Below are 22,210 nucleotides of genomic sequence, written 5' to 3'. Positions count from 1 at the left end.
TCTACGAATGTCATATATGTGTTCTTTTTATAACAGGTGAGAGACGATATTGAAATACATTAATATCTCTGAGATTCATGTTTTCTATAACAGGTGAGGGACAAAATTGAAATGCGTTAATATCTCTCAGATTCGTGTTTTCTATAAGAGGTGAGGGACTATTGAAATACATTAATATCTTTCCAATTCGTGTTTTCTAATTCCACAGTACAGTACTTAAAAAAACATTAATATCTCTCCAATTCGTGTTTTCTAAGTCCACAGTACTTCAAAAAAAAAATTCCACTTTTCATTATTGACATGCAATTCTCAATTTTTATACTTATATAAATTTCAAAAATAGCCAAATTGAAAATATTGAAGTTTTTGGAAATTTTGCTGAAATTCAGCTTTTTGGATGGGAGAGGGAACATTTGAAGTAGCAATTTCTTAACGTATGCTGTATGTCTTTGTGCAATGTTTTTATTGTGTGATTTGAATAAGTTATATTTGCCATACTGTACAATGCTTTGAATTTTTTTTCTACAAGTAAGAGCATATTTTCAATAGAGAGAATTATTTCCTCCATCGCATCCTCCTTAACATGAGAATTATGGATAGAATGTAGGATACATTACGCCTAATTATCCATACATCTTGACATCATATCCTTCCGATGATATAGGTACTTCCCCGACCATCTGTCAACTGACAGAAACCTAGCCCAATCCATAAGAATATACAGTATTCTCAAGTTTTGCGAGGTGATAGGAGTCAATGTTCCCGCACCCCTATCAGGTCCGAGTGTATTGACATCCTGGGATTTTTTAATATTTTGCGGATGTAGAGTATGTGGATTATCGAAACCATGGAGTTTGAAGGGACAGTGAAGAGGTACTCTTGCAAAATGGGAGTCTGTTGGGCCATGTTTATACATCCCATAAGGGGAAAAAATAATTTGTTATCAATGGCAAATTAGACTCTGTTTTAAGCCCAAGGTTGTATATTAAGTACTGATGCAAAGATGAAAACCTTGGAAAAAATTTTGTACAGTACTGCTAACCCTTATTTTGGACATAGTGGTGCTTACGCCATAACTCCACCGCAGGCCTCAATTACTCAAGATATTCCTGAAATTGTTTTCAACTAAAGAGTTGCTGCGGCTAAGAAAAAGCAAGATATACTTCATATTAATTTAATAGTAAATACAAATATGGAATTGTATTAGATTATGAGTTGAGCTTTATCAAAATTGGTTTTGAAAATCTTTAAATTTGTGATTATTTTTATTTTAACTTCCCACATCCTAAGAAGTGTTTATTTCGCAACCTGTCTTGCAGATAAAGCATATTGAAATGAGCAGAGTTTTAGCAATACAGTTATCTCGATGATTACCCAGGAGTTGTATCTCCTCTCTATCTTCTCCATATACAGTGATATCTGTTAACCCTTTTACCCCCAGGCTTTTTGGAACTTTCCAACCTTTAGCCCCCAGGGGTTATATTTTATTCAAGCACATTTTGCAGTATATATTTTTCAAATTGCCCTAACAGCCTTAATTTTCGTCATAGAGAAGTCAGGTTGGTCTCATTCTCTTGGAAAATGCCTGAAATTTCTCAAAAATTATAAAAAAAAAATAAAAAAATAATTGTAAATAGCAGTTTTTTGCAAGGACGTACCGGTACGTCCATGGGGGTAAAGGGATGTGTTTTGTGAAACATACCAGTACGTCCTTTGGGGGTAAAAGGGTTAATATAGGTCCTTTACAACTTTTGGTATTATGATCTACTGTAGACTTTCATAGTTCATGGTAACTGCCAGGGACAAATTTTCCCCAGCAGTATGAGTACGTTATTGAGCTGGTTGTATATAGGGTTAGAGAGATTTATTTTTTTATTTGAATATTGAGAAGCTACCCCTTTGTAGATATTAGCAATGGGACTGTGTGATAAGTATCATAATCATATGTATTTTATTATTGAAATTGTTTTTCTGTATATTCTCAATCCAGTTGTTATTAAGCATTTATAGATGACCTTGAAGTTTGGAGCTTAATAAGTAAGACAAGATGTTTTTATTGCATTATAATAGTACAATTTTTTTATTTATTTCATATATATTTTACATATACAGTGGAACCTCTAGATAAGGAAGTTTTTGTATACGAAAAACTCATTTTTAAATATTTAACTTAGCCGGTGAATATATAGCTGCAACTCTGTTGCTCGACAGACAAAAAACTGTACAAAAAAAAACTCGCTAGCGATCGCTATACAGGTTGCGGGTGTGCTCATCAGCGCCAACTGTCGGCCAGATACCAAACTCTATGTAAACAAAGACTCAATTTTCTCTCTGTCGACGTGTCGACAAGACGTACTTTACTCGCTGTTGAAACCTGGAGTTTTTCCCATCATCTTTGGTGAAGTACTATATTCTGGTTTGAGCTTTCGCAGTGCAGGTGTTTTATCTTCTTCTTAAATCTTGAACTCGTTTTGGATAGATTTAATTTTTGGTGACAAAGAGAGTATGGACTTTCTTTGACTTTTAAATGGCCGACCCTTCCCTTAGACGGAAGTGTGTTTAGGCTTTTAGTAATTATCTTATCACGTTATAAATTAATTATAGATTTTCCTCTTCGATTAACTTTCCATTTATAATAAACATAAAAAATAAATTTTAATGTTTTGTTTATATGCGACCTTTCCTGAGAGTAGGCAGTCCTAACTTGGAAACCGAAGTTAATCAATGTTGAGCCCTTTAAATCGTAAATAGCTTTTAAAGAGCTAAGGATTTAAAACTTTTTAAATAAAATATTTTATGAAAGAATTTCTTTGAATAGTCTTCGTACTGTTTTCAAAGATGAACTAACGTTTAGTTTATTTATGCTACGCAGTTTGCGCTCTATCGTTACGATAGAGAGAGAGTGTATCACGGTTTCACTTTGCAGAAAGAGTAAATCGATTCTGACGTTTTGTTCATTCTTTCAAAGCTTAAATGTTTTAAATTCTATTTTAAAGGAACTTTTTAATTGAAAAACCTTTCAGTTTTTTCCTTTGGTCAAATAACATGTTTTTTTGACGAAACGTTATTGGGCTCTTCTCTTAGGTGCGAAATCAAGAGAGAAAGAGAGAGAGATATAGAGACGGAGGGAGAGAGAGGAGAGAAAACGTTCCGTTCAAGCGGGTAACGTTGTTCTCGAGTTACTCTCGTCCCTAGTCTCTGTACGGGGAGAAAGGATAAAACGTTTTTAGTTTTATTCTCGTCCCCAGGCAATGTACGGTGAGAGATTGAAAACATAGTTTTGAATGAACTAGTGTTTATTCTCTTCCCCAACCACTGATTTTTTTTTTTTTATCTTAAAAGATGTTTACTGTTTTTTTTGCTGGTATTAATATGCTTGCATTATACGCCTGATTTCGCATTTACTACCTTTTGATGAGGGTAGAATTGCGTGCTTCAGGTAGAAATCAGTAAAAGGTTCGATTTCAGTGTAATAAGTGCAAAACAGAAAATCGTAGTGATAAAGTGATATTGCGCAAAGTGTTACAGTGTTGCGTCCGAGGGTTCGTCTGTTCGTGCCTGTCGTTCACCTAGTCCGGGACCTCTTGCAAGCTCCCAAGCCCAGGGGAGAAGTAATGTCATACGACTTATGGGTTCGAGAGGCCTTGATCAACGAACAGACGTTTCCCTCTATGGTATCGGGTGTATCTTACCAAGATCTCCCCTACCATAAGGCGAGAGAGACGTTTTTCTCCTCGTCATCCGAAGGCTTTTCACATAAGAAACCTGTAACAAGGTTTCGAGACCCTTAAGCGAAAGTCAGTCCTTTCAGGACAGGTCCAGCGTCCTGGTTACAGCCATTAGGACAGCTCTGACCCTTTGCAGTCATCGGAAAACTGCTCGCCGCCTAACAAAAACGTAACACAGACTCCGAGAGTCTTTTTTGTTGGCAAAGTGTTACGGTCACAGACGTTACCCTCGTCTCTTACCGCAACCATTTCCGTGGATCCTTAATGGGTTGTACGGCAAGACATGCAGAATATGCTTGCCTCCCTTATGGAAGACTATTCTGCCGATTAGTCCGTTGAGTCTAGCCGTTTATCTCATCGATATCCTGGCTTTCAGCCAACCTAACGTTCCTTTGTGCATCCTGTTGACGTTGGCGTAGCTAAGTCACGTCAGTCAGATTGTTTAGAACCACACTCGATGCGGTCTCGTGGGGATTTTCAGCCACTTTTGGACGTTAGGCCACTTGCTGATGCTCCTGTTGACGTTCAGGACGTTTGCTAACAATCGGAGTTGACTTGTTTTGACGCTGTGCGTCAACCTCCGCATTCTAGAGTTGTTTTGACTGCTCAGTCTAGACAGTCAAAGCAGTCTCGAGTGGACGCTGTGCGTCCTCACGCACCTGTTGTTGTTGACAGTTCACAGACTGTCAAGCAGTTACATGACGTTGCGTCCTGGTCCGCTACTTGCACCAGTGTGTGTGGACTCTGCTTGTAAAGCATTGCCACCACGGTAGGTCTCTCCCTTGCTTGAGACTCAGCTTTTATCGGACAAGGTTCCTTTAGATGAGGAAGTTGCTGTTCCCCCTCCTACTGATATTCCCTTGAGGACTCTGTCAGACGGAGAGGAGCCTAAAGCTGCTTAGCCCTCTATGGACTTTAATTAAATCATGCTGATTTTTAAGGATCTTTGTCCGGATCTTTTTGTAACTGCTGCTCCTCGTTCGCCTAAACGTCAGAGCTTACACTAGGCCTAGCTACTTCGAAGCCGTTGTTTATAAGCTAGTGCTCTCTCGCTCTCCTAGAGAGCTTTACGTCTGCTAGGCGACTGGTTTATCACCAGGAGGAGTTTGGGGGATACAGCCTTTGCTTTCCCTTCTTTTAAACTGGTTTATAGAGCGAGAGTCTGATACGACACGAGAGAAGTTCTCGGCTTGGGAGTTCCTGCCTCTGCCCAGATAGACTTCTCAAATCTCGTAGACTCTCCCTGGCACCTGGCCAGGAGACGCTCCCAGTTTTTCACAGGTCAACTTCACAGCTGTTTTCGAGCCTTTGAAGTTTTGCTGTACAATTATGTCATGCATAAACAAGGCTTTCAGGGATGGAAAGCGGTACCGCCTCAGTCGCTAACCCCGTCTGTTGCCGCACCTGCTCCCGTAGACCCTAAATGGGCTTTGCTGCAAGACATGCAGTCCAAGCTTGCGTCCTTGATAGAGGACTTTAATGCGGAGAAGGTTGCTGCTGAACCTTCTGGCCAACAACCTTCCAACCGGTCGGTTGTGCGTCCTGTTGACGCTGAGGTAACCTTCTCGCGTCTACCAGTTGAGGTGGTTCCTCCACCGATGCGACCCAGTGTGGGTTGCCAGCCGCACGTTGACGTTAAGCGACGCTCGGAGGTGGTTGTTGACGTTCAGGACGTTCAACAACCATCAGAGGTGACTTGTTTTGACGCGGTGCGTCAACCTCAGCAACCCGGTATGGTGTTGACTGCACAACCCAGACGGTCTAGACAGTCTCGGGTGGACGCTGTGCTTCCTCGCGCACCCATGGTTGTTGACAGTTCACAGACTGTGCAGCAATTCCATGACGTTGCGTCCGGCTCCGTCACGCATGCACCAGTGCGACCGGACTCAGCGAGCCAGACGTTACCCACTCCGTTGCCGTTTCCTCATCAGTTTTCGGATGAGGAACTATCTGATGAGGATGTTGCTGAACAACAAGACGATCAGCCCCCAGAATAGATCAAGCCCTGCTATCCATCCAGAAGATGCTGAAGAAGGAACGCTGCTCAGTCAGGCTGTGGATGAGTCTGGTGGGGACGCTGTCATCCCTGGAACAGTTTGTATCACTAGGAAGACTACACCTCCGTCCTCTTCAATACCATCTGGCTTTTCACTGGAAAAAGGACAAGACGCTAGAAGCGGTCTCGATCCCGATTTCCGGAAAGATAAAGTCTTGTCTGACTTGGTGGAAGGACAATATCAACCTAAGAGAGGGTCTTCCCCTGGCTGTTCAGACTCCTCACCACGTTCTCTTCTCAGACGCATCGGACTTGGGCTGGGGCGCGTCACTGGACGGTCGGGAATGCTCAGGTCTGTGGAACTCGAGTCAGAGGAGCATGCATATCAACTGCAAGGAGCTGTTGGCAGTTCATCTGGCCTTGAAAAGCTTCGAGTATCTCCTTCGAGGCAAAGTGGTGGAAGTAAACTCGGACAACACCACGGCCTTGGCGTACATCTCCAAACAAGGAGGTACCCACTCACTGACGTTGTACGAGATCGCAAGGGACCTGCTCATCTGGTCAAAAGGTCAAGACATCTCCCTAGTAACGAGGTTCATCCAAGGCGACTTGAACGTCATAGCAGATTGTCTCAGTCGGAAAGGGCAAGTAATTCCAACCGAATGGACCCTCCACAAGGATGTGTGCAAGAGACTTTGGGCCACTTGGGGTAAACCATCCATAGATCTCTTTGCAACCTCGCTGACCAAGAGGCTTCCAATCTATTGCTCTCCAGTCCCGGACCCAGCAGCAATACATATAGATGCTTTCCTCCTAGATTGGTCACATCTGGATCTCTACGCATTCCCACCGTTCAAGATTGTCAACAAGGTACTGCAGAAGTTCGCCTCTCAAGAAGGGACAAGGTTGACGTTAGTTGCTTCCCTCTGGCCCGCGAGAGAATGGTTCACCGAGATACTTCGATGGTTAGTAGACGTTCCCAGAAGTCTTCCTCTAAGGGTAGACCTTCTACGTCAGCCACACGTAAAGAAGGTACTCCAAAGCCTCCACGCTCTTCGTCTGACTGCCTTCAGACTATCGAAAGACTCTCGAGAGCTAGAGGCTTTTCGAAGGAGGCAGCCAGTGCGATTGCTAGAGCAAGGAGAGCGTCTTCCATTAGAGTCTACCAATCGAAGTGGGAAGTCTTCCGAGACTGGTGCAAGTCAGTTTCTGTATCCTCGACCAGTACCTCTGTAGCTCAAATAGCTGATTTTCTCTTATACCTGAGAAAAGGACGATCCCTTTCAGCTCCCACTATCAAGGGCTACAGAAGCATGTTGGCATCGGTCTTCCGGCATAGAGGCTTAGATCTTTCCAACATAAAGATCTGCAAGACCTCCTTAAGTCTTTTGAGACCACCAAGGAGCGTCGTTTGGCTACCCCTGGATGGAATTTAGACGTGGTACTAAGATTCCTCATGTCAGACAGGTTGGAGCCGTTACAATCAGCCTCCCTGAAAGATCTCACTCTTAAGACTCTTTTCCTGGTATGCTTAGCCTCGGCTAAAAGAGTCAGTGAGATTCATGCCTTCAGCAAGAACATCGGATTTTCGTCGGAAAAAGCCACTTGTTCGCTGCAACTTGGTTTTCTAGCCAAAAATGAGCTGCCTTCTCGGCCTTGGCCTAAATCTTTCGATATTCCCAGCTTATCGGAGATCGTAGGCAATGAACTAGAAAGAGTCTTATGCCCTGTTAGAGCTCTTAAGTTCTATTTAAAGCGTACTAAACCTTTACGAGGCCAATCTGAAGCTTTATGGTGTTCAGTTGAGAAACCATCCTTGCCTATGTCAAAGAATGCTTGGTCAGACTTTATCAGATTGTTAATACGAGAAGCTCATTCACATCTGAGTGAGGAAGACCGAACTTTGCTTAAGGTGAAGACGCACGAAGTTAGAGCTGTAACAACTTCCGTGGCCTTTAAGCAAAATATATCTCTGCAAAGTATAATGGACGCAACCTATTGGAGAAGCAAGTCAGTGTTCGCGTCATTTTACTTGAAAGATGTCCAGTCTCTTTACGAGAACTGCTACACACTGGGACCATTCGTAGCAGCGAGTGCAGTAGTGGGTGAGGGCTCAACCACTACAATTCCCTAATTCCATATCCTTTTTATCTGTCTCTTGAAATGTTGTTTTTTATGGGTTGTCCGGAAGGCTAAGAAGCCTTTCGCATCCTGGTAGATTTGGCGGGTGGTCAAAGTCATTTCTTGAGAGCGCCCAGATTAGGGGTTTGAGGAGGTCCCGTTGTATGGGTTGCAGCCCTTGATACTTCAGCTCCTAGGGGTCTGTCAGCATCCTAAGAGGATCGCGAGGCTCCGTAAGGAAGACGTACTTATAAGGCAGAGTAATCGTCTAAGTCGACTTCCTTACCAGGTACCTATTTATTTTGTTTTTGTTATTTTGATAACTTCTAAAATGAATTAAAAACTCTTAGCTCATAAGATGTAAACATATTTAACTGGTCTCTACCCACCACCCTGGGTGTGAATCAGCTATATATTCACCGGCTAAGTTGAATATTTAAAAATGATATTTTAATTATAAAATAAATTTTTGAATATACTTACCCGGTGAATATAAATTAAACGGCCCTCCCTTTCTCCCCAATAGAGACGCAGTGGGATGAGGAGAAAATTGAGTCTTTGTTTACATAGAGTTTGGTATCTGGCCGACAGTTGGCGCTGATGAGCACACCCGCAACCTGTATAGCGATCGCTAGCGAGTTTTTTTTTTGTACAGTTTTTTGTCTGTCGAGCAACAGAGTTGCAGCTATATATTCACCGGGTAAGTATATTCAAAAATTTATTTTATAATTAAAATATCATTTTATGAAACAGATTTTTTCGTCTGATTATGAAAAAATACTCAGGATTCGAAACGAAATGTGCACGGTTAGGTTAGGTATATTGAATGGTTCAGCTATATTTGACTCATTTCATTCTATTTTATTACACGAAAAAATCATGTTACGGAAGCCACTCCGTAACAAATTAATTTCGTGTCCTGAGGTATTACTATTTATAGTAATTTTTTCTCGACACCCAACCAATTACATTTTTTTCCATGACTTTGACTTAGCAAGAATCAGAAATGATGAAAATAATGTACAAGGGCTCCCTCTTAGTTGTGAAAGTGAAGTAACATTTTAAGAATGAATCTCCATAGCTTAAAAATTGTGAAGCATTGTGGAAATAAAAGTAATTAGCATGTATAAAACCCAAATTAGTTAAATATTCATATATTTTCTTTTATTCCAGCACTTACCCACTTACTGCTCCTATATACAGTGATCGTGGATACGTACGGTATAGAATTGCCATGGTTACAGATCTTGACACAAATTCTAAACATCCGACAGAGAAGAACACTTGGATTAGTTACTTGAAGAAGGTAATGTTAGATTTATTTACTTATTAATATGTCATATGGTTTTCCTTTACATTTTGGTTACCAGAATTTTTTTTAGTTTGTCTTTTTTTTCATATGCTATGCAAGTACATAGTGGTATAATATTTTCTTGGATATCGGACCTTTTACTTTAAAGTAACTTATTTGCTTGTTATAATTGAATCATAGAAACCAAAGTCCAGTGGTATTATAACAAAAGGTGATGGTCAGATGGTAAAGGTGCATTGGCCATTGTTCCTAAAGGCCCTTAGGTCTCTGATAGTCAACTGAATCATTTGTTGAGGTGTGTGGAACAGCTGGTTAACAATCCTCAAATATTTCCCAATTTACAGAACCGTTACGGGTTTGAACTTTTATCTTTTTTTCATTATTTTATATTAAATCATCTTAATCAGTTATAGTAATAACATTAATTCTGCTCATGAGTTTTCAGTGAACAAATTATTATTATTATTATTATTGTTATTATTATTATTATTATTATTAGCTAAGCTACAACCCTAGTTGGAAAAGCAGGATGCTCTAAGCCCAAGGGCTCCAACAGGGAAAATAGGTCAGTGAGGAAAGAAATAAACAAACTACAAGGGCATAGCCCTGTCAGGACATTTATTCAGAGAAGAGATTGTATCAGGAGGTTGTGTAAGCCCTTTTCTCATAAGTTGAAATGTTTTATGGTTTTGTTATTTATCAAACTTACAAATAAAACTACAAGGGCATAGCATTGGCAGGTCATTTATTCAGAGAGGAGATTGTATTGGGTGGTTATGTAAGCCTTTTTCTCTTACAAAATACTGTAGATTCTTTGATCGAAAATACATGGGTAGGGTGACCAGAATTTACAGTATTCCCAGATTCTGGAAGACAAAATGAAACATCGGGTGAGTTCTTGCTGTAGACGCACCTTATCCCTTTTACCCCCAGGCTATTTGGAAATTTCCAACCCTTAACCCCCAGGGGGTTATTTTTTTCCCAGCACATTTTGCAGTATATTTTTTTTAAATTGCTCTAACAGCCTTAATTTTTGTCATAGAGAGGTCAGGTTGGTCTCATTCTCTTGGAAAATGCCTGAATTTTTACAGCATTTTTTTGCAAGGACGTACCAGTACGTCCAGGGGGGTAAAGGGATGGCTTTTGTGAAACGTACCAGTACGTCCTTTGGGGGTAAAAGGGTTAAGATAAAAACTTTAGAATCTTTTAGGTAATGAAAAGGGGGAGGGGGGGGGGGGACTATACTTCCACATCCCAGTACATTAGGCTCCGAGGAAGTACTTGCTCTTTATCTAGATAGGTAAGATTTTCTAGTTGTTTGCTTTGCCTTTTGTCCTAGCAACTAATAAGATTTTGACAGCCTGGGTGTACTAGTCTGGTAGAAGGTTGTTAATCTACATGGACAATTTAATCAGCAAAATTAGAATTAAAAGTGATGAAATTTGATCATCTGTGTGACTTTCCAGCATTTTGGTTTCCAAATTAACTGTTAAAAGTAAATTTTCATCTGAGGTCAATGAATTTGGTTTCTGGGGACAAGACATTGATAGCAATGGCTCGTTTCTCAACTGCCAAAGTTTCAAGACTACTAATAGTATCCTAGGTTCTCAACAGCAGCCAAACTGTCAGTGAATGTTGCGTCATTTTAATTTGTTTTAGAAATTTATTTCCCACAAATCCTTTACGATAAGGTCCCTACTATTCAGCTGACTCTACCAGAGGCATATCCTTTAATCCCTAGGAAGTAGTCCCTATAGGTTGTCAGTGGTGGTAGGATCCACTTCATCTCACAATAGGCACTCATTTGTTTCCTTTAGCTCCTGGAATAATTATCTTCTTGAAGGTGTTGAAGCATGGTTGAAGCTCACCTGCTCAGTCTGCAAGTGTAAGACCTTGGTCAGAGGCAGCATTAGGCATCACATCGTTCCCCTGTAACTGTATGTGTACCATGTTCTTGTCCATGTTGATAGAGTTTGGCAGTCACCTGTCCAACAGGGACTTACCTCAGGGACCAGGGAGGAAAAAGTTTGTAACCTATTCTTTGGCTGGCAATGGCGATTTTCTCATGAGTAGAAGACAGTGATGTTAAAATCATCCAAAATTTCCTACCAGGATGACATAATTTTGGTAGCCACAATTTGGAAGGAGATTGGTTCAGTTTTTATAATGGTCAATGGATCTAAAAGTCTGTATGGCTTAAAGGCATCTTTAGGGCATAACCTTTGTGGATATCTTTCGAACATGCCTGAACTTCAAGCTCCTAGTGTATTTTTCAACTCAGCCATACCCAAGTCTGGAAACTGAATAGCATGCTTATAAGATGGGACAGCTTTAACACTTACTTTCCCCTTGCATTAGGTCTGAATAGGAAGGTCTTAGGAAAGTTGGGATTTGTTCCAGGACCCATGGCTGCTGCTCTGGCCAAAAAAAGATTTGTTACTGGGAAAATATCTTGAAACAGCACAAGCTCAGAGATCTCAAGCTGCCCTTTGCCTTTTTGCACCTTCTCATTTGGAGGTTATCAAGCTAGTTATTAAAAGAAGCAGCTTTTTATATTCATTGCTGAAGCGATTACCTATTCTTTCCAACTCTCAATCTTCAACCTTCCATTGGTATGGGGAGAGGAGTATTAATCCCTTAAGTATTATTTCCTCAAGAATTTGTTGGTATCTGCAGTCAAAGGCTGATGTTGGTGTATTGAGGTCATTGCAACCAAGGACTTTGAGAGAGATTTCCATCACAATTGGAAGGGCTTCCCTTGTTGGACTCCCCTCTTCCTGGACTTCCAAAACTTTACCATGACCCTTTAGGAACCATTTTATCATTTATACTAGCCAAGCTACAACTCAAGTAGGTAAAGCAGGATGATGTGCGCCCAAGTGATTCTATAGAGAAAGCTCGGAATAATGTTGCCTACTCTGATTATTATGTAATTTCCATCAGAGACTACGGTAAAAGAGGTTGCTACCTTGCGATGGGGTAATTTGGCGGAGCTGAAATGACGAGCCATTAAATTTAAACGAGGGTTAACTACCCCCTTGCTAATTAGCAGGGGGTAGGGAAGGGGTAGCTAGCTACCCCTTCCCCCCTCACACACTGTGAATAGCTCAATTCACTTTTGGCTCGGGTGATGATCAGACGTCTCTGCTCTCACCCTCGCTTGACAGCCTTTAATTCTGCTTTCTCTTTAACTAGTGTGTGTGAAGTTGGCCTCGACTCTTACGATGCGTACTTGCCCTGGAGTTCCTAAGCGTTCATGTGGGACGTTTATGCCCTCTTTGGAGACGGACCCTCACGCCCTTTGCCCCCTTTGCCGAGGTCAACGGTGTGACAAGGAGAATGTGTGCAGTGAGTGCAGGGAGTGGCCTGCCTCCCAGTGGGAGAAGTTCGGCCGTAGACGCAAGAAGAAGCCCAAGAGAGACCGATCTCCTTCGAAGGTGACTTTGAAGAAGGAGGTCTCTAGGGATTCTCCTTGCGCCGCCCGAACCTCCTCCGAAGGTCTCCCTCGTCCGGCTTCACCTGTGAAACCGCCGAGTGAGATTGCAGGTCCTAGTGGTTTTTGCCAACCTCGTGGTGGTGGCGAGGGCGTGGCCTCCCTTAGCGAGGTTGTTCCCTCTCCTCCCCCGGGGGAGGATTTATTATATTTTGATGAATTCGACTGCACTGTTTCTAATCATGGTTTGTTTCAGCTTTGGGCTTCCTTGGGGCTTAAGGGCACTCCCTCCAAGGAAGGCCTGTTTGACTTGTTGCAGCTGGGGGCTGCAGTCAAACAGTCACCGGTAATTCCGGAGGTTTTTCCTTCGGACATTGTCGATACTGTGTTGTCTGCCCCTTCTGACGTGGCAAGTCTAACCCTTGATCCTGCTGCCTCGGATGTTGCTGAAGTCCCAACTCTCCCTTCCGCACAGCCTTCGGAGGGAGGGGTGGGGCCTCCGGTCTCTCCTGCGAGCTCCCAAGGACTTTGAGAGAGATTTCCATCACAATTGGAAGGGCTTCCCTTGTTGGACTCCCCTCTTCCTGGACTTCCAAAACTTTACCATGACCCTTTAGGAACCATTTTATCATTTATACTAGCCAAGCTACAACTCAAGTAGGTAAAGCAGGATGATGTGCGCCCAAGTGATTCTATAGAGAAAGCTCGGAATAATGTTGCCTACTCTGATTATTATGTAATTTCCATCAGAGACTACGGTAAAAGAGGTTGCTACCTTGCGATGGGGTAATTTGGCGGAGCTGAAATGACGAGCCATTAAATTTAAACGAGGGTTAACTACCCCCTTGCTAATTAGCAGGGGGTAGGGAAGGGGTAGCTAGCTACCCCTTCCCCCCTCACACTGTGAATAGCTCAATTCACTTTTGGCTCGGGTGATGATCAGACGTCTCTGCTCTCACCCTCGCTTGACAGCCTTTAATTCTGCTTTCTCTTTAACTAGTGTGTGTGAAGTTGGCCTCGACTCTTACGATGCGTACTTGCCCTGGAGTTCCTAAGCGTTCATGTGGGACGTTTATGCCCTCTTTGGAGACGGACCCTCACGCCCTTTGCCCCCTTTGCCGAGGTCAACGGTGTGACAAGGAGAATGTGTGCAGTGAGTGCAGGGAGTGGCCTGCCTCCCAGTGGGAGAAGTTCGGCCGTAGACGCAAGAAGAAGCCCAAGAGAGACCGATCTCCTTCGAAGGTGACTTTGAAGAAGGAGGTCTCTAGGGATTCTCCTTGCGCCGCCCGAACCTCCTCCGAAGGTCTCCCTCGTCCGGCTTCACCTGTGAAACCGCCGAGTGAGATTGCAGGTCCTAGTGGTTTTTGCCAACCTCGTGGTGGTGGCGAGGGCGTGGCCTCCCTTAGCGAGGTTGTTCCCTCTCCTCCCCCGGGGGAGGATTTATTATATTTTGATGAATTCGACTGCACTGTTTCTAATCATGGTTTGTTTCAGCTTTGGGCTTCCTTGGGGCTTAAGGGCACTCCCTCCAAGGAAGGCCTGTTTGACTTGTTGCAGCTGGGGGCTGCAGTCAAACAGTCACCGGTAATTCCGGAGGTTTTTCCTTCGGACATTGTCGATACTGTGTTGTCTGCCCCTTCTGACGTGGCAAGTCTAACCCTTGATCCTGCTGCCTCGGATGTTGCTGAAGTCCCAACTCTCCCTTCCGCACAGCCTTCGGAGGGAGGGGTGGGGCCTCCGGTCTCTCCTGCGAGCTCCCCCCCCCCGGGTAGCGCGCTTTCAGAGACACCCCTTCGAAGGACCGATGACCCTGACTCCTTACCCAGGGGTCGCATTCGTCGTAAGGCCCGTAGGCCTCTGCGAGAGAGGGGGCTCCCTTCTCCCTATCAAGGGGTGAAGAGGCGCCTCTTTGGGTCTCCTTCTCCTCCACCTGCGGAGGAACTACCTCATCAGGAGAAGGTCATACCTGCAACATCTCTTGACCTCTCTGCGGATCGTTCACGATCCCCTTCTCCTGCCAAGTCTTCAGTGCTGCCGTCACCTATAATCCTACAGGCACCGTCTCCTTCGGGGGAAAAGGACTCTGGGGTTAAGTCCCTGGCCCTTGTGCGCGCACCTGCGCGCTTGCGTGCAGTTGAGCGTAGATCTTCGTCTCCTCTTCAACCATCGCCTGTTCGCCAGCACTCTCCAACGCGCCAGCGATCTCCTGTTCGCCAGCGCTCTCCAACGCGCCAGTGATCTCCTGTGCGCCGGCGCTCTCCTGCTCGCCAGCACGCCCCTGGGCGCGCTCTTCATCTTAAGGATGGTCAATGCTCACCAACGCGCCAGCGATCTCCTTCTCGCCAGCGCCTTTCTGGGCGCGCTCTTCAGCCTGTGAAGAACCAGCGCTCCCCAACGCGCCAGCGATCTCCTGCGCACCAGCGCTCTCCCGCGCGCCAGCGATCTCCTGCGCACCAGCGCTCTCCCGCGCGCCAGCTCTCTCCTGGACATCCAGAGAAGGTGCAACGCCTTCCAACGCGCCAGCGATCTCCTTCTCGCCAGAGCTCCACTGCTCGCCAGCTCTCCTTAGGGCACCCCCACCCTGAGAAGCAACAACTTCCTGATGGGTGCGCTGCTCACCATCACTCGCCTGTGCGCGCGCGCAAGCACTCACTAGTGCCTGTGCCTGTTGCACGCCCTGTGCGCCCACGCTCGCCAGCGCCCTCTAGATCTTCGGACTCAGACGCTCGCAAGGGTTCGCCTTTGCCTCGCACGTCGATTCTTGCGCTTCCAGTTGCCCCTGCGCGCCCTTCGATTTCTGAGCGCCTCTTAAGTTTGGCGCACTCACGCCCACGATCTCCTACAGCTCGCCCTTCACGCCAACACGCTGTGGGTCCTGCGGGCGGTAAAGAAGGGGCCTCTCCTACATGCGCCCTGATCGCTGACAGATCTGCGCACCACCACTTGAGGGAGACTAAGTCTTCTAGGAGACATCTTTCTCCCTCCCACCATCACCAGCGCTCCCCTAAGAGGTCGCGCGGTCACTCGCCAGCTCCTTCTGTGGAGCTTTCTCCTGCGCATTCATATGCACGCTCTCCTGATCGATCTCGTGCATACCCTCCTGCGCGCCATTCACCTGCGCGCTCCTACGTGCATGCACCTGCGCATGCGCGCCATCACTCGCGGCCCTATGACCACCTTTCTCCTTCGCGCGAACGCTCGCCCACAGGTCGCTCGCCTACGAGTTATCGCGCTACCTCGCCCGCGCACGAAACTGTTTTCACGAGCTCTCCCGGGCGCGGCACTGCTCCCGCCCGTGTGGGTCATTCGGACCGCAAGGATCCTCAGCAGGATGCTCCTCCAGGAAGGCGTTCCCAGGATAACACCTCCGCGCAAGAGGAGGATAACGGCAGAACAAGGAAGATCAGCAGAGAGGTCTAGGCAGTCATCTCTTTCTTTTCAGGAAGGCCTCGTGGTGACCACTCCTAAGGGTCGCGAGATCCCCTTTTCTCCAGCGGGGATTGCTGACACAGCGTCAGTTACCCGTCTACCATGGTTCCGCCACATGATCAAGGCTGTGGTCCAGGCTATCAAGCCTTCCAGCACTGATCAGAGGCGGGACCCTGGGATGGGTTCTCCACCGTTGAAGAAAAGGAAAGGAGTGGGCTTCGTGGTAACTCCTCCCCGGGAAAAGCTGGTCTCCAGGAACCCCATCAGGCGGACCCCTTCCCCTTCTCCAACCTCTGCAGCTCCACCCCCTCCTGTAGATGAGTTTATCTCGTCCTCGGGGGACTCCTCTGACTCAGAGAATTCTCCCTTGGCACCAAGGGGGGAATTTTCTCCGGATAAGGGAGAGGTTGCACGGGAAGAGGTTCCTCCTCGGGCGTCGGTGTTGGAGTCCTATTTTCCTTCCAGGAGGGAATCGAAGGACACCAAGACTGTTCCGAAATCTTCGTCGAGGATTCGTCAAGAACCAGCAATCCCTAGGGAGGACGTCCACGTTTCTCCCCAAGAAGACCTTAGCTGCCAGTCCACCAAAAGGAGAGCACAGCGAGTCAGAACACGCGTTCTGGCAGGTCCTTGGTTTGATGAGGGAGCTCAACAAAATCAAGGACCCGGAGACAGCCCCTCGTGAGGGGAAAGACACCGTGCTTGACGAGGTCTTTGGTGTCCAGAAGCCCCCAAGACTAGTGCGGCTTTGCCCTGGTCTAAAGGGGTGAAAGGCGCCAGGGACAAGGTCAAAGCTCAGCTCTCCGGTCTGGCCTCCTCAGGACGTTCTTCTGCCGGGTTTAGACTCCTCCCTCCTCCTCTAGTCCAACAGAGGAGGTATTTCGAGATCGACGGGGAGTCTTGCATGTCTCTTCCACTCCATCATTCTGTGGAGGAACTAGCTAAGGGAACTTCTTTCGAGAAGCTCTCGACCCGGCAGGTGACGTTTGCAGCGTCAGAGACCCAAAACCTGGAGAAAGTCGCTAAGAGTGCCATGCAGGCAACTTCGTGGCTTGATCTCTGGCTTGGGTCTCTGGGCATCCTATTGCGATCTGAGGATCTGTCCAAGGAGAGCAATAGGAAGGCCTTGGAGACCTTCCTCCTCTCGGGCACTCGCTCTATTGAGTTTCTAGCTCACCAGGTCACTAACCTGTGGGCTAACTTGATCCTCAAAAGACGCGATTCAGTGTCCGAGATGTTCCATCCGAAAGTCCCCACTGCAGACGTCAGCAGGCTCAGACACTCCTCTATTTTTGGAGGGGAGTTACTGGAACCTCGTGACATGGAGCAGTCGGCTGAGAGGTGGAGGAGGTCGAACCAGGACTCTCTCCTCCAAAGGGCCCTGACATCTCGGCCCTATAAACCTCCAGCTCCACAATAACGTCAACAGCAGCCTCGCAGGACACCTAAGCAGGCTCCGGCAGCTAAGGCAAGCGTGTCTAAGCCGCAGTCCTTTCAGCCGAAAGACAAGAGACGCGGTAAGTCCTCTAAGGGAGGTAGAACTCCTAGAGGAAGCGGCAAAGGTCGCAAACACTAGGAGTGGCAATCCCCCCGCGTGTCCACCTGTGGGGGGATGCCTAAGAAGTTGCGTGCAGAGGTGGCAGCAACTCGGGGCCGACCCTTGGACGGTCTCTGTGATCGGCCAAGGGTATCGCGTCCCGTTCACAACATCTCTACCTCCCCTGACAGCGAATCCAGTGTCGTTGAACTCCTATGCCTTGGGATCGGCAAAGGGGTTGGCCCTCCGGGCAGAAGTCGAGACCATGCTCAAGAAGGATGCTCTCCAGGAGGTCGACGACGGCTCCCCAGGCTTCTTCAGTCGACTCTTTCTTGTAAAGAAGGCGTCTGGAGGCTGGAGACCGGTCATTGACCTCTCAGCACTGAACAAGTTTGTCATACAGACTCGGTTCAGTATGGAGACAGCGGACATGGTCAGACTTGCAGTGAGACCACAAGACTTTATGTGCACTCTGGATTTGAAGGACGCGTACTTCCAGATCCCCATCCATCCGTCTTCCAGGAAGTACTTAAGATTCGGCCTAGACGGCAAGACCTACCAGTTCAAGGTGCTGTGTTTCGGTCTCTCCACGGCATCCCAGGTGTTCACCAAGGTGTTCACTCTGATCTCGTCGTGGGCTCACAGGAACGGCATCCGTCTCCTTCGTTATCTGGACGACTGGCTGATCCTGGCAGACTCGGAGTCGACCCTTCTGCGTCACCGGGACAGGCTTCTGGAAGTTTGCCAAGATCTAGGGATCTTGGTAAATCTCGAGAAGTCCTCTCTGCGCCCTACGAAGAAACTGGTATATCTAGGCATGAAACTAGACACGATTCTCCACAAAGCCTTTCCATCAGACGAAAGGATAGCAAGGCTGAGGAAGGTAGCAGAACCTTTCCTCAGACAAGGAGAGCTTCCGGCCCGACTGTGGTTACGTCTCTTAGGCCATCTATCATCTTTGGTCCGTCTTGTTCCAAACGGCCGCCTCAGGATGAGATCCCTTCAGTGGCGGCTGAAGTCGCGATGGAATCAGGGAAACGATTCCCCGGACTTCCTAGTTCCCATAGGACCTTCGGAACGGACGGACCTTCAATGGTGGCTGGACGACGAGAACCTACGGAAGGGAGCAGATCTCCTCGTCCTCCCCCCAGATTTGACTCTGTTTACGGACGCGTCAAATCTAGGGTGGGGGGCCCACATTCTGAACCAAAGGGCCTCAGGCCTTTGGTCAGAATCGGAAAGGTGCCTCCACGTCAACCTGCTAGAATTGAAGGCCGTTTTTCTGGCTCTTCAACAGTTCCAACAAACCCTGGCGGGCCACTCCGTGGTGGTGATGAGCGACAACACCACGGTAGTGGCTTATATCAACAAGCAGGGAGGTACCTTCTCGCAACAGCTATCCCATCTTGCAGTAGAGATTCTGAGATGGTCCGAGACCCGCTCGATCTCACTGACAGACGCAGATAGTGAGTACCGAGTGGTCCTTGGACCCTCAGATAGCCAACAAAGTCCTGACTTTGTGGGGCTCTCCAACTGTAGATCTGTTTGCGACAGCCTTGAATTTCAGGCTGCCCCTTTACTGCTCTCCAGTCCCGGACCCCAAGGCTTTCTGGCAGGATGCCTTTCAACACAGGTGGGACAACATGGACGTTTACGCCTTCCCACCTTTTTGTCTGATGAGAAGGGTGCTCAACAAGACCAACCTATCGGTCAACCTTTCCATGACTCTCATAGCTCTGCTATGGCATCATGCGGAATGGTTCCCAGATCTTCTGCGGCTCCTAACGGAACCCCCAAGAGAACTCCCTCCACGTCACGAGCTACTCAAACAACCACATTGCAACATCTTCCACAAGGCCGTAGCTTCGCTTCGGCTTCACGCCTTGAGACTATCCAGCGACTCCTCACGGAGAGAGGATTTTCTCAGCAGGTTGCGGACAGGATGTCTCGGCACCTGCGAGAATCCTCGGTCAACGTCTACCAGGCGAAGTGGAAAGTCTTTTGTGGTTGGTGTCGTGGAAGGGGTTTCTCTCCGCTCGATGCCTCTATTCCAGCAATAGCGGAGTTCCTTGTTTATCTTCGGGAGGAAATGCGCCTTTCGGTCTCGGCTGTGAAAGGCTATCGCTCAGCCTTAAGCTTAGCCTTCAGGCTGAAAGGAGTGGATATTTCCTCTTCGTTGGAACTTTCTCTACTCATACGCAACTACGAACTTACTTGCCCCCAGTCGGAAGTCAGACCCCCTCCTTGGAACGTGGTTCAAGTGCTCAGGGCTCTGAAAAGAGCTCCCTTTGAACCATTACGCCAGGCGTCTGATCGCCACCTAACGTGGAAGACGGCGTTCCTACTCGCGTTGGCCTCGGCCAAACGAGTAAGCGAACTTCATGGTCTCTCCTACGACGTTGCCCATTCAAGGGGATGGGGGGAGGTAACGTTCAGGTTCGTCCCTGAGTTCATTGCTAAGACTCAAAACCCTGGGGTGTCGGATCCAAGATTCGACTCCTTCAAGGTAACGAGTCTACGTTCTGTAACAAATGACCCAGACCATCTGTTACTGTGCCCAGTCAGGAGTCTGAGGCGCTACAAGAGAACGGCTGCAGCTCGTCCTCATGTGCAAGCTTTGTTTGTGAGCACAGGGAGGACAAAGAGGAGGGTCACCAAGAACTCCATCTCTTCATGGATTCGCAAGGTGATAAGCAGCACCTTGAATCCCGACTCTCCTCCGTCACGTCGTCCCAGAGCTCATGACGTTAGGGGTGTTGCTACTTCCCTGGCCTTCAAGAGGAACTTCTCTGTGACGCAGGTTTTACAAGCTGGGGTCTGGAAACGTCAGACGACGTTCACAGCCCACTACCTGCAGGACATGACCCACAGGAACCTCGATACGTTTTCTATCGGTCCTGTGGTGGCTGCACAACAGCTGGTTTAACCTCAGGCTCCTTATTGGACAAGTAGCAGAAGGTTGAGGGCATTGTTACCCGATTTTAGTCTGCGTGAATGAAAGAGTATGTCTGGCCCTTACTTCTTTCTTCATTCTCCCCTCTCTTGGGGATAGCAGCATCCAGGCCTTTGCACAGCTGACCTCAACCTCTGCAGGTAAACCATGCTTCCTTGTGCTCCTAGTATTAGCTTTAATACTGTCGCGTCCCCCATACCCTGACGAGGTGGTATTGGGTACGTCCTAGCCTAGGGTTCCACATAAGGAACTCCAGGTCAACTTTCTAGGACGAGTCACGTTATTCTCCTTCACACACATCCTAGTAGGCCGCACGATGGTCAAACATGACAGTGTGCGAGGGTTAGGGACTCCCGTTCCTTGAGTTCTACAACTCGGAATTGGAGTCCCCGGGTAAAGCCGAAGCCAGAAGGCTGGGGACTTTCCGCCCTTCCTAAGGGTAAGTCACCCCATGTAAATAGCATGGTTTGTATTGGGTTACGGAACAAATGACAAATTTCGTAGATAATTTGTATTTTTCCTACCATACAAACCTTAGCTATTTACGCAAATGTTACCCGCCAGCCCTGACCCCCAAGTCAAGTCCTACCTTTAAGTGAATTGAGCTATTCACAGTCTACCCCTTCCCTACCCCCTGCTAATTAGCAAGGGGGTAGTTAACCCTCGTTTAATTTTAATGGCTCGTCATTTCAGCTCCGCCAAATTACCCCATGTAAATAGCTAAGGTTTGTATGGTAGGAAAAATACAAATTATCTACGAAATTTGTCATTTTTGCTAGCTTTCTTTTTCATTCAATTCTTAACATATAGTACATTTATCAAATGTAGAAAAGATGACAGTGAATTAAATAGCAAAGTGATTGGACTTGCAGATTTGGAAGATTGCCAGAGTTTCTTCACTGGTTTAAATTATGAATTGATAGAGAAATGTGATTTTCTTATTTCTTTCTTTCAATAAAGTAACAATGGCACTAATATGAGTGATAGCCCTGGATCTTTAATAGGAATGTTAAGCGTATCCCTTCTCTTGTGCTAAGGTACTGAGTGAAGGACAAACCGTGGTTCAATGATGATTGTAGACGTGCTTATTTGGAGAAGCAGGAGGCCTATCATCTTTGGAAGGGTAACAGATCAGATTTGACTTGGAATAACTATACTCAGCTTCGAGCTTATGCCTCATCTGAAAAGGAGTACAATTTAACCATAAAAGAAACTCTTTCTGGTACAACTCAGGAACATAAATGGTGGTCTACCCTTAAATCTGCACTCTTTGGTTTAGATGCAACAGTTCCTCCTTTGCTTAAACTAGATGGCTCAGTCACTCACTGTCCAAAGGAAAAGGCAACCCTTTTGGCTGATGTTTTTGTCAGTAAACAAAGTACAGTAATGAAAAGCTTGAACTTCCTCATTCCTGTTTTCCTGAGGGTAAGCTAACTAGTTTAGCTTTTCGATCTTGTGAAATTAAAGCTCTGTTAATGGACATTGATGCTTATGGAGGTGTAGACCTAAATGGTATTTTTCCTTTGTTTTTTTATAAAGACAGCAGATTTCTTAGCTCCAAAGTTATCTGTTATTTTGTGCAAGTTAGCAAGAAGAGGAGCTTTTAGCACTTGGAGAATTGGTAATGTTACTCCTCTATATAAATGTGTTTGTGGTACCTCAAGTCCCACTGATTACCGCCCAATTTCCATAACTCCCATA

General features: G+C 46.4%; 1 protein-coding gene across 4 annotated transcripts in view; it reads left to right on the top strand.

Annotated features, from left to right (window-relative positions):
* Positions 1–22,210, top strand: part of LOC137658787 (soluble calcium-activated nucleotidase 1-like) — a 117,184-nt gene that overhangs the window by 52,692 nt on the left and 42,282 nt on the right. For all 4 annotated transcript variants that reach the window (XR_011047430.1, XM_068393844.1, XM_068393830.1 and 1 more), the window contains exon 4: positions 9,019–9,151. Coding sequence is in view for 3 of the 4 variants with exons in the window: in XM_068393844.1 (XP_068249945.1) it covers positions 9,019–9,151 (133 nt within the window). In the remaining variant the exon portion in view is untranslated. The remainder of the gene's footprint in view (positions 1–9,018; positions 9,152–22,210) is intronic.

Source organism: Palaemon carinicauda, chromosome 1 (genome assembly GCF_036898095.1).
Source record: "Palaemon carinicauda isolate YSFRI2023 chromosome 1, ASM3689809v2, whole genome shotgun sequence".
Taxonomy (NCBI): domain Eukaryota; kingdom Metazoa; phylum Arthropoda; class Malacostraca; order Decapoda; family Palaemonidae; genus Palaemon; species Palaemon carinicauda.
This window is presented reverse-complemented; position numbering and strand designations above follow the sequence as displayed.